This window comes from Gallinula chloropus (genome assembly GCF_964237585.1).
Source record: "Gallinula chloropus genome assembly, chromosome: 3".
Classification (NCBI taxonomy): domain Eukaryota; kingdom Metazoa; phylum Chordata; class Aves; order Gruiformes; family Rallidae; genus Gallinula; species Gallinula chloropus.
The window spans coordinates 4,746,746-4,759,931 of NC_140087.1; the positions used below are offsets into that span (position 1 = coordinate 4,746,746).

A 13,186-nucleotide genomic window follows, 5' to 3' on the forward strand; every position below is an offset into this window, starting at 1 on the left:
GTGAGATTTCACCAAAAATGGTTGGTGTCCAATTCTCTGTTATTATTATGTTTTTCCATGGAAGCATCATATGCTTATGGAAGTAAAACTAGTATAGAAGTGCTACAGAACTTCTTTAATGTTTACAGTTTTGAAAAAACAGGAAATAAAGCTATAAAATGCAAAATTTTATACTTTGCAAAAATACTTACTAAGTAGTGTTAATATCATACTGTTCCCTGATCTCATGAGAGCTGACAGATTTTAAAATGAGAGAGGAAAATAATTGCTTCAGAACCACTGAAGTCATAATTATATTTCCTTCAGTTTCCAGGAAGCAGTCCTGAGCAATAGCAAAACAAAAAACCCCACAAAACCAATCAAAATACTCATTTCACAGAATAACTCCTTAAATATCTATATGAAATTGGATACCCTGAAGAGCACTTGGGCTTCACAAAACCAAAGCTGCAGCTGTTGTTATGATTAAGCTCATTGAGTCAGCCAAACTACCGAGTCCCAAACTTCTGTCCTCTCCCTTTTTGCTACATTTCTCCTCCATCACCTATACAAGGCCCACCACCCAAGGCAGGATACCATCGAGAAAAGATAACATTTATTCAGGCAATAAACTCTCTAATGCCAACTGACTCTCTACTTCCACCACTTTTCCATATTGCTGGGAAAATCATATTCCTGGCTCACTGATTTGACCACATCAACCTGCTCCATGACCATTTCCACTGAGTCTCATGTCTCAAATAAAATGTGACCATACAGCACCTATGATATTTTCAATATATACAAGTTATATAATAAATACATTAAAATGTGCTTTATATGACAGTAGTGAAGCTGAGTTGATTTCAGTCAATTACTCTCAATGCTTAAGGTTTTGGCTGAAAGATATTGCTTATGAAGTTATGGTGAAATTCCATCAATATTTTTGGTAAAAATAGAAAAAATATTTTTTTTAATTTTTTAAGATCATAGAGTAAATTTTTATATTAGAACTGCATTTTGCTTTCAAATGTATAGCATCTGGCTCCTCAGATTTAAAAATTCAGACAAAACCAAATACTTTATTTACAGATAGAAGTACATGCATCGCTCTGTACAAACTTGTTGGGAGCAGGAGTGTGGAGCAATGACATATTTTGCTTAAAATTTAGAAAATGTGGGGTTTTTTTCAGCCTGACCTTCCTAATATTAATTACTTTCATAGCTTTGCACAGAGTATACCTTTTTAGATGCCCATTGTGCATTTATCATTAATATTGATGATTAATTAATATTTCATGTTAGTATTACTCATTTTAATGTTATTGATTGACATTTGATTTTTTAGTGGCAGTTCTTGCTCCTTATTCCATTCAAGGATGGCTCAAATTTAGGATAAGCTGCCTTTTAATGAGAGTAAAACATTCAGAATCACTTTGAACATGGAACTTTGTATCTTGATTCTTGAATGGAAATTGTTTAAAACATTACTATTGCTCAACTGTATGCCACAGCATTAATACAAATATCTCCTATAATAAGCATGGAAAAAATATAATCACCTGATACTAGTAAATGGCAAACATGGGAAAATGAACATATTTAATAGAAACTGCCTTTATCTTGTAATCAGACATCTCAGATACTCTTGAATTTACATAATGTGCCAGTGTAGATCCAAACCTGCACCGCAAACCTTTACATATGCTGGTTAAAAGCATCTTCAGAGAGCAAAAGCTTATATATATTTTTGCTACTGTGAATATCAGCCCTGGCTGGGGGATCACACTTACTTTCTGAGACACGTTCAGTATCCCCTTCTCCCTGGTAGACCTCCTACTCCTTCTCTGAGGGGGTTTTGAAGCACATCCTGGTAAGATGGAAAGAGCTGTTACAGAAAATAACGTAAAAATGTTGTAAATTCCAGTCATATTTTGCCAGAGGGTACAGGGTTTAGGTGACTTAAGCTTTACAACTTCAGGTCCTAGATCCCATTTTGGTGATTAGCTCCTGGGGGCCATGGCTGTCCCCACACTGTGCATTCATGTAAAAGATGCCATGGCCCCTCTGCTTAGCCCATGGCTGTAGAGTGGCAGCAGCTGGACTAGATGCTCTACTTATTTTTCAATCTTGCCAGTGAAGAAAGGCAAGGACTGGATCACAGGTGTCCTCAGGCACATACAGCTGGTTCACAGGCCTCCATTTAGACAACACTGAAGTAAAATTGCACATATTTTAATCTACATTGTTTTTAGCGTTTTCTTTTAGTACCTTATTATAAGAGTTAAATCCTTTGCTGTCCATTACTAACAGCTAATCTGACCTTGTTTGTGCAGTGTGCAGACCACTGGGGAGATTGATGACAACTATGAACATTTCATTTTATAATGCAGGAAAGGAGGGAAGGGCTCATGTGAACTGAAAGTCCAAAGCAATGTGGCATATCCAACCTCCACTAGTAAGATAAAAACCATTGTTAAGGGAAACTAAACAGAAAGAACATTATACCTGATTTTTCTTTTCTTTTTCAGAACCACACAAGAAAGAAAAAATGATGGAAACTGGTGAATATTCTCCCCTTTCAATCTTATCTTTCAACTATCCTAATGTTTTAAATGAATTAATGACAGAAGTCAATTATTTGCCTTTTGTTTGTCTTTACAGCCAAAACAGCAAAGAAAGAAAAAGTACATGGTAAGACCGGTGAAAAGCATTAAGTTTTAGAGTCTCATGTATCTGGATTGCTTTTAAGTTAAAACAGGATTAGGTAAAGGAACAAAAACGTGAGGCCAGAAATCAGTATTTGCTGGTTTAATCATCACTGCTTGAGCAAATAAATGGCTGTGGAGTGGCCATACAGCCACTTTGTCTTCTGGAACTGGGATCTGACCAAAGTTTGCTGAGCAGAACAAGGGGAGTGATGTGTTGCTGGTTTGGGGTGGGTTTTTTCTTAATTTCAGCCTTTAAAAGGTTTATCTTTTCAAGGAGCAAAGGGAACTGCTTGGGGGTTACAATAAAAGGATGGAGAACAAAGCACCAAATAGGCATTTCAGAGTGTGAAGGGGAAGAAAAATGTTGGTTGTTTTATTTTGGTTTTCTTCCACATCCATGTGTTTTATTGTTGTAGCTAGGTGCTCTTCTTATTCCTAACTAGAATCTGCTTCTCCAGTTTATCCAAATTTGGGAGAGCATAAAGATTTTCGACTCCTTTTACAGCCAAGGCTGATGACTCATTCATCAGATGACTGTTTTCTCAGATAGGGATTCTAAGCAAAAAATACCTCCAGTAGACAGTCGATTTATGGAAAAAAGAATCTGTCCTCTTCTATAGCAGAAAAACCTTTCTCAGTGCTTCAGGATGGAGGTGCAAATGTTGGAGAAAGAGAAATGTGGTAGTTCAATTAATTTGAATTAATTTAATTTGGAATTAATTGGAATAATCAGTTAATCTGATTATGAAGAACAAAAAACAAATTGCAATAAAAAATGTCCAAGGAAATTTTGGAAAGTGGGTGTTCCCCTGTACTAATACTAGAAGAGTTCTGTCCTTTGAGTTTTCAAGAAATGCAGGAATAAAAAATCTTTATCCTCCCCAAATTACTGAAACTGTTAAAAGGAGATTTTTATCACATACCCTCTACCCGTGTTTACATGTGCCTTTTCTGAAACCTCTCATCCACAGTACTTGGATACATCAGAGCTACTGAAGTTCCATAAATACCTATTGACCTTGTTTTGCATTGGTTTAAATCTGCAGGTTAATTACTCATCTGCCATGAGGTTAAAAATAAAAATAATAATGCCTACTCTGAATTGATAGGTAGCATATTGATTAAGTAGCATTAGGATCAATCTTAATTTTTAATGCTTTTTCAAAATTTGTTTCCTAGAATGTTTTCTTTTATTTTGCAGCATCTGTTGTAACTCTAAAGACAAAAGGTGGGTAACAGTAGTTGTTTTCAAAACTTAAATAGAAAAATGCTGCTGTTTACTGGTAATGAAAACAGTTTTTGACAAAACTGCCAAGGGTGTGACTTACATAAAGCAAAGAGGACCTTTTAAATTATAAAACCTCCTTCCCTGAGCTGTCCATAGATTAGCAAACTGAATTTCTTCAAGTATATCAAATTCAGTTTCAACCCAAACTCAAGCTACAAGGTTTTTGTGAAAGGCAGAAAGAAGTAACCAAACTGCTACGGAGACATGACACAAAGGGTCGCATTTCTCTTTTTGCCAGTAGAGCAGCAACCCAAATCCAGTGGCTGAACAGTTGCTTTGCTTGCTGAGTCCAGGAATTTTTGCAGGGAGGTTCAGTGGAACTGTCTTGTCCTTCCTTTCATACAAGAGTTGCTGACGTGAGAAGGTGGAAGCTGGTGGGAAGGTGGGAGCATCAGAACTTGTTCCAAAGGTTTCTCCTTTCCAAAAGTCACAGGGAACTGGCACAAAATAAACTGGTAGGAAACAAAATAAACTGGTGTGAAACCTCAAGGGCTTAAGTTCAAGCTGAGCAAACATTTAGTTGTTCATGTCAGTGTCTGACTTTTTACATAGGTACAATGCAAAATGTTAATTCTGAATTGACTTCAACAACTTCACAGATGCAAGTTGTAGCCTGTACATAAATGGAAAATGGAATGGCAGGTCACAAGCTGAACTTCACTCTCACTTCATGTTAACTTGTATCGATGAGCACCTTGATTTATAAACGTTCCCTTTCAGACACACAGGACTGCATGTATCAACTGCAGACGCTTGTCATTTGTGATGTCCGAGCTGTCCATTGCAAGTCCAAGGCAGGGAAATGAGCATTTCCAGGTTTTAATACACTGCTGCCATTCAAGCATCTTCTTTTGCTTCGGTGTTCATCTCTGAAGCCCCATTCACATTAACCAGCAAACACTGACACAAGTAGTCAGGCTGAACTGCAAGGCAGTTGAGTGCTCTTCTGAAGCAAGAGGAAGAAGCTGTGGAGATTAATGTAAGGAAATCAAAGCTGATACATTATTCCCTTTATTGGATGTTTTTAAGTTCACTGTTTCATGGGCTAAATTCATAATGCTGTCAATGCTCTGCAGCTAATTGTATTGAGCAAAACAGAAACTGGAGTAATTTAGGCATTTGTTCTCTTTATACTCCCACCAGACAAAACAGAGAAACTAAAGAGGGAAAAAGCAGGTTGAGTTAAGCTTTTGCATTCTTAGCAAATTCTAGGGAGCCAAAGCTGAAAATAAAGGTAGTCTTGCTGCTACAGGTGATTGAATAAAGATTCTCCCCATTTCTTCAAGTCTCTAAGCAGATCTTTTTTATACATTATTAGGTGATTATAGTTCCTCTCTACTCCGCCCTTGTGAGGCCCCATCTGGAGTCCTGTGTCCAGATCTGGGGCCCCCAATACAAGAAGGATGTGGAACTGTTGGAGAGGGTTCAGAGGAGCCATGAAGATGATTAGAGGGCCGGAGCACCTGCCCTACAAAGAGGCTGAGGGAGCTGGGCTGGTTCAGCCTGGAGAAGAGAAGGCTGCGGGGGGACCTCATTGCAGCCTCCCAGTACCTGAAGGGAGCTTATAGGCAGGAGGGGATTCAACTTTTTAAAAGAGCAGATAATGGCAGGACAAGGGGGAATGGACTAAAGCTAAAGGAGGGAAGGTTCAGATTAGATATTAGGGGGAAGTTTTTTACAGAAAGAGTGGTGAGGTGCTGGAACAGGCTGCCCAGAGAGGGGGTGGATGCCCCGTCCCTGGAGGTGTTCAAGGCCAGGTTGGATGGGGCCCTGGGCAGCCTTGTGTAGCTCCAGGCCTGAGGTTGGTGTCCCTGCCTGTGGCAGGGTCGTTGGAGCTCTATGATCCTTGGGGTCCCTTCCAACCCAGACCATTCTATGATTCTATGATTTCTTCTGTAACACTTTACTATGCATATGAAGTCAATGTTTCAACACCGGTGAACCCAATTCTGCCAAGCCCGTGTCCACCAGAGTCTGAAAAGCAGTGAAGCAGTTGTTTCTTACAGAATTAAGTCCCTTTCTGCAAACTTGAAGGGGGTGGTGGTCAATACCGGTAAATGTCACATGTCTTTTGAAATTGCTACTCCCACTGATTATATTTACCCTTTTATTAAAAGTTATTTTGTTTAGGTCACTTGTAAAGTTTACAAAGGGAACTAGCAGAGTTCTTCAAAAAACAGACCATTTAGCTCTATGCTTTGTTGCTGTGAGTAGTCTCAAATCTTTCTAGTGAATACAATATCTCATTTTTTTTAGATAAAGTGAAAACATTAGCATCTGTAATAGGTCTTCATTGTGTCTCCAGCTTTTTGCAGGATGGAAGCAAAACTTTCCTTATGAGTTATTGAATTAAGAGCACTTGAAAAAAATTTACGGGAAGTTCACAGTTCATTAAGGGTCAACAGAAATTGTAGGTTTCTGTTATATAAAGCAAGAATAGTTCTGGGGGTTTTTGTTATGCAAAGAGCAGTCTCACATCTGAAAATGTTTGTCTCAGCCATCTTAGTTTTACCCAAAATTATTTAAGTAAATAACACTTTTGTTTTAATCAGTCACCAGCTCCTGTTAAACCGAAAGAGATGATGTTAGCTCTCTGCAGTAGTTTTTAATTTCCGAAAAATTACTTTTTAGCACATGATCTCAATTTAACTGTTATGTTTCTAATTTTGAAACACAGCCTGTAGTCTGGGGGGAAAATTACATTTATATTAAAATGGAACAGTTGTTCCTTTTGTCTCTTTGTAAGAATCACAAAGGAACTCTGTTATTTTCTTCTAAATATAATTTTTTACGATGCCAGACAAATTCTACTAGTCTTTAAAAGCTATACCTTTCACCAAGTCTGAGAAAACCCATTGCTTTACAACCTCTGTCTGTTCTTTATTGCTACTGTCTATTTACTTATTTCCCATTTTTCTGCTAGTAATATGTTTGGATTTAGCAGCTCTCTGGGTGCAATGTGCTTTCCAATATTCAGTAGCTGCTGGCAAATTGTAAAATTTTTAAGCATATTTATGGAAGGCAAACAGTCCTGTTCCAAAAACAAGTGAAGCTTTTGATTAAAATCTCTTCTCTGGTAATTAAAAAAATAATCTGCTGGCATAGAAGGAGGCCTGGGCCATTCCCACTAGCTTTTACTTCTGATGAACTATCAAGTTCACCTGAAGTTTCACTGCATTTTCTCAAAATAGGTTCAGTAACACAACTATGCCAGGAAACTTTTCGTTTCTCCATGTAACAGAACAGTTCCAAAATCATAATAGACACTTAGGTTCATGATATTTTGATATTAGGGATGTCACAATGAGCTCCTGCCTCTGACCTCAGGGTTCAACAGGTGAGGTATTTGTTGTCTCCAGTCTGAGTGGTTTCTTTTATCTTGCCTTCACACTGAGCAAACACCTCAAAACAACTTGAAAATCAGTGACATTTTTGAATGCATATTTCTGATGTGGATACTAGTTATGCAACCTGACTCTTCAGACAAAAACATCCTGACAAATTTGATTGTAGCCTACAACTATTGAGACTGCAGAAATACTCCATTGATGAATTGCTCTCCTGGCTACTTTCAGCACAAAACAATGTCTGGCAAGCTTGCTCCCATTTGATTCCAAACAGCTTATGACAGAGTCAGAGAAACAATTATCATAGAAATTATCCGTTTTATCTAAATTATTCCAAGCTGTCAAGAATTTTGCTGACAAATGACAAAATATAAATGAGAGTCCAGACTTCATTTGCTTCATCTTTTTTTAAAGGAAAAACTATAAGTTACTGAAAATATGGATCCCTGACAAATTTCTATTTCTACCCTTATGCACATTCATTTTATTTTACATTATTTTAGACAGGACTTTTTGGTGGGTTTAGTTTGGTTTTCTGAGGGGTTTTTTTGCTGTTGCTTTTTAGCACCTTGTGTTAGGCTGAGGAGAAAATTGTAATGCATTATAATACACCAGTGTTACTCACATCATAGGGTTAAAATATCAGCTTTTCAAACTGGGAACATCGACACTGGGATCAGTTTTTACAAAGGTATCACCTTTCAAACTGACACTCAGAAGTGACAAGATCTTTGAAAATGCTGGGTGGAAGGAATGAAATCCTGTGCTATTCAAAAAGCTTGTCCCTGTTCTAATAGAAACAAAACAAAACCTTCTTTGGAGTCAAACACTGACACTGTGTGTGCTGGTTTTCTATTTATACAAACTGTTAAAGTGACACCTATTACTTTGACATAAGACATCTCAGCATTGCCAAAGTAGGTCCCACCTCCCTTTTCAAAAATCAAAGGGAACAATGCAATGTCCTCCTTGTCCTTAGAGGTACTGCTCTGCCTTGTCCAGATGATGCTACTTGACAGTACCCAGAAGTTACTAAAGCTCTGAACTGTCTCAGCAAGTTCTTCTTTACAAACACTCAGAGAAGTGTTGTGGCATTACTGAATGCACTGATAGCCAGGATACTATTAATAGTGCTAGGTGTTATTTTACAATAGCAGCCTCAGTGTTTCTCAAGGATGGCTGGCTCCTTCATCCTAAATGCAGTCATGGTCTACCACCACCACATGAATATGATGACTCTAAATACCTGATCTCAGAAAGCTGTATTGCTCTCCTACCTCCTTTTGCAGCTCTAGACACTAAAAATACATTTTGGAATGCATGTGGGACAGGTTTGTGGTGCCCTTTTTCATATCCTTTTTTCCACATTAGCATAACCTTATTCTTCAAGATGTTGATCACTTCAGGAAGATTTTTAGCTCTGTGAAACTGGTTTGCTCAGGGGCAGGGCTCAATGCCCATATCCATCTAGGCATCTAGGTGTCTAGTTTATTGCTGACTAGATACCTAGATGCCCTACTGACCTGTGTGGACTTAACATTGATGTTAATAGCAGACATCTAAAAAAAAAATATTAAGGGACTTTGCTTCTCTTTGGCTTTTTCTATGTCCAGTAAAACCACTACCAATTTAGGTACTAAGATAAAAATGCAGCGCTCACATATTTTTTCCTGTTGATGCAGTCAGTCATCCTTTCAGCCTAGACTTGATTTTCAGGCAAACTAAAGATTATCTTCAATAAAATAAGTTACTTGGGGTAAATGAGGTGCAGAGGTACAATTCTTCACTGCTTTCATGGAGCTGGCTCACTTACAGCTGCTCACCCCGCAGCATGTGGGATAAACAAGAGCCAGTAGCCAGGAAGTCATTGATATGTGTGAGTTGGTCCATCCACTCAACTTATAGTTCATTTCTCCATAGCCAGCATTTCACTGCTGGGAACAGAAGGTCCTTCTTTTGGCCTGCAGCCCAGGTGCAGACAGGCCATGGCTCACTGAGCTGACCTGCTTGAGCCATCATGCCCAGCAGTTTCAGAGGCTTCCCTGCTGCCTGGACTGCAAGTTTCCCCCAGAGGGACCATGAGGACATCCCCCCAAAAGCACTTCACAGGTCCTTTGAGTTCTCTGAATTTCTCAGCGTAAATAATAACAGAACATGAACCATGGTATTTACCTTGGCTCTGAAAGTCAAGCTATTAATTTACAACTGTGATTTGCTATAATAAAACGCTATGTTGAAAATGTTTCTGTGCTTGACAGGTTGAAATAACAAGCTGAGGGGATGTTATGTGCTGATAACTCTGTAGCTGCAATGACATTTCTATACTTATCAGTCATTTGATGTAAATTTATTTCCACCATCCACTTTACAAGCTGACATTTTTGCTGATTGCTCTTTGCACTACTTTTAAACAAGGCACTAATAACACTGAAGTTTATTTTCTTAATGCCACATGCTTTTGCCTTCAACCCTGTAAGAGGATACCTTTTAAAGTAAAAGCAAGTTCTCCATTCAGCATGTGTTACAAATTAGGACTACAAAAAGCTTGTGTTTACAAAAATGGAGTGCTGGCAATGCCATTTACAGCTAAACAAATATATTTACAGATTTGCTAGGCTTAGTCCTGAATAACTCGATTCCATATGTAAATAAGTATTTTGTCCTAAATCTACAGAAGATCTTGTACATTGCCAAACCGTCCAGGTAAACTGTCACAAAGTATAAAAGATACCCATATTTATGTAATCTACCTAAGGCAGCAAAGTCTGAAAAGATTCCTTCCTCCACCCTCTCTTCTCAGATCATTGAGTCTTCAGGATGGAGCCAATGCCAAAATCACCTCTGCCCTTTGTCTGAAGCTGTGCAAATCAGTTTAGGAAAAGTGCAAGCTAAACCTTGTGAATAACCGATCGGTTATATCCAGACATCCTGACAAGGAGTGTTATAACTTCTTCCCCTGGCACCAGTAGAGGTCTGGGGAAGAGGTTTGACTCACCCTTCTCTCTTGAAAACCAGACATCGTGGGGTTCCCGAGGACTCAGCGAGGTATCTGTACCGTGTGGCCTGACACTCAATGAGACTACATACCCACTTAAAATTAGGAATGTGTGGAAGTGTTTTGCTGTGTCAGGGATGCAGAATAGAGGATGCAGAATACCAAAGTTGAGACTGGGGGAAGTAGCTTTTCTCTCTCCTCCATTGATTTGCGCTGCAGTTTAGCCTCTGTTCTACCTGAGACCTAAAAGACAATGCTGCTACATATATTTTCTGATAGAAAAATAAGTTCCCTGTTTCCTTTTCTTCTTTTCTTTTTAAGGTAGGTAAAAATGCTTGATATGTAGTCATATACTGGGATGGAAAGGTATCTCATGGTTGCAAATCTTTGAAATCATTTGCCTCATAGAAATCTGTAAGCATGAAAGAAAAGCTTTGTCTGCTGGAGCAAATCTTACTTAAACCTTATCTTTGTTCTGCAGCGGTACCTGAAAGGAAGGAAGAAAAAGTAAAGAAAGCAGAAGAGCAAGGTAAAAAGAAACCAAAGCATGCTGGATATATCTCCCTTAAAAGAAAATGGCACAGAAATAAAAAGCTCAGATTCAGACAGCTGAGTGACAGCAACCTTTAAATCCATTGCTCTGCTAGTGTTTGCCAGTTTATCAGAGCAATGGGGAATTTCCACCAGGAAATTGTCTTTGTCCCACTTCCACAAAACTGCAGCCCCCACAAAAGCCTCAGGTGAACAGACCACCTGTTTGAGTTTAAAGGTCCTATGTTGGGACTTTGTCCCCCACAGATGCTGCAGGAGATTTCCTGCCCCTGTAGACTGGGCATGGATCAGCCTTTACTGGTCAGTCTTAGTGACTTGCAATGAGGTAAAGGGGCAGAAGCCCCCCAAAGTCAGCTGAGCTCCCTTTCTTGTCCCAAATGATACATTAGCCATATAAAGAACCATGAAGGTCCACTGCAGAGAAACTTGAAAGCTTTTTAGACCAGAACTGGTGGATGTTTGTAGCAAAAAGCTTAGGACTGGTATGGATGAGGCATGAATGGGAATGTCCCCTAGTAGGAATGCCCAAGGAAGGTTACAAGAGCCACACGTGTTGGTGGCACATGATTCAGAAGGTCACAAAATCTATCCAGCTTCCCAAGCCAACCTGAGCAGGAACACCAAGGGACATTCTACATGCAAGCTAAAGCAAAAGCTCAAGCCACTGAGTGATGATGGTGAACATGAAAAGCTTCAAAGCATCTGCACAAAGATAGGCCTTTTCCCATTGCATACATTTATATTTGTTGCTTATTGTTATTACTTTCACCATTATATCCTGCCTACTTGCTTCTTGTATGCTTGTTAAAAGCAATCCATACTTTCTTTAGATTAATATGGTAAGGAGCAAATTAGTAAAACACTGGAGTAAATACAAAAAGCTTATCAGCCTTCTCTTTTTGTGATGCTCATTCTAATCTACTGTGTTTTGTTACTGTCTACCAATGTGATTTTGTATTTACTCAAGTTCAAATTGGCAATTAGAGCCCTGATGATGAATTTGGCTGCTTTCAATCTTGCTGAAGTCTTACTTCTTTTTTCAAACTTGCCAGTAAACTTTCAAAGAAGGTATGGCAAATTTACTAATGTAGCTTGGGTCAGATGAGCTATCATCCCTTCCTTTTCTCCTCAGCTTCAGCTTTACTCAGCATTACTCAAGCCAGCGCAGGCACCCTGCAGCAGCTGTCAGCTGCTTGTTAGTTGTCATGGAAAATGTTATAATTAGGTGGGCCTTGGCCTAGATTTCAGTCATTGTTAGTCTGGGTATCTCCACACTCCTTTCCATTGCCATACAAGCACTTCCCCTGCCATCTGCACTGCTTCCTCTCTGTTTGTCCACCTCATGCAGCAATGCAGTGGTGCTTGCTGTAAGATTTGTCCCTTCTACTGTTAGATGGGAAGGTATTTGCAATGTATTTTAACTGTGCCATAAAGAGCACAGACTGAGCAGGACAAACCATAATTCCACGTGGATGGCATTGAGTAGGGATTGCTACACCATTGGTTGTGATCCCCAGGGAGCTCAAAGGGGGACACACTCTTTCCCATGACAGCATTCAGCAGCTGTAGCACTGTCTCCCCATGCCAGCAGCCACCTAGGCTCTGCAAGCCAGAGGAATAAGAGCAACATGCATAATGTCTACTGCAATGATCTGTGCAGATTCTTCCAAGCACTAGCAACAGCTCAGTTCCTCCTCTGCACGGAAACAAACATCAATGATTTCAGACAGGAATCTCCTCTGCTTTTCATTTCTGGACCCTATATGTATGGAACTACTGCCAACACAATGATCACTCAAAGACAAATAAGCTAAAAAAATATTCAGGATCTTTTTTTTTAAATATTAGAATATACTTAACATTTCTCATGGAAGAGTGAAAAATAAGATGCTGGAAGCATCTCTGAGTTACACTTTTAGTGAAGACAAAACTGTACCTAATTCACTGATCCCAGGTATGTGGAAGCTCTGAGGAAAGGTGAGGCCTCTCCTTCTTCATCAGGAAAGTGTGACTGCATCAGGAAATGATTTTCAAACTGAAAAGGGGTTTTGAGCCTTTTAGAATGAGACATTATTTTCTCTGATAGCTGTTGTACACCTGGATATATGTTGAAAAGTAGACAGACTGACCTCATCAAAACTAGGATTTGCAGTTTAAGAAAAACACTAAGTAGAAGGAAACTTGCAGAAAAATTGTGAGTGTTGGCAGCTCTATTTGTTTAGGAATCAGGACACAGCTTCGTTGCTTCAAAGCTGAAGGTTTTAGTGATGAAACACGCTATTGCAGCTTTGACCTCAAACCCCTGTGGTTTGGA

General features: G+C 39.1%; 1 protein-coding gene across 3 annotated transcripts in view; it reads left to right on the top strand.

Moving 5' to 3' along the window:
- The window catches only part of TRDN (triadin), a 232,991-nt gene that overhangs the window by 151,640 nt on the left and 68,165 nt on the right, over nt 1–13,186 (top strand). For all 3 annotated transcript variants that reach the window (XM_084262483.1, XM_084262482.1, XM_084262484.1), the window contains 4 exons: nt 2,511–2,543; nt 2,644–2,673; nt 3,892–3,918; nt 10,802–10,849. In XM_084262483.1, the coding sequence (XP_084118609.1) occupies nt 2,511–2,543; nt 2,644–2,673; nt 3,892–3,918; nt 10,802–10,849 (138 nt within the window). The remainder of the gene's footprint in view (nt 1–2,510; nt 2,544–2,643; nt 2,674–3,891; nt 3,919–10,801; nt 10,850–13,186) is intronic.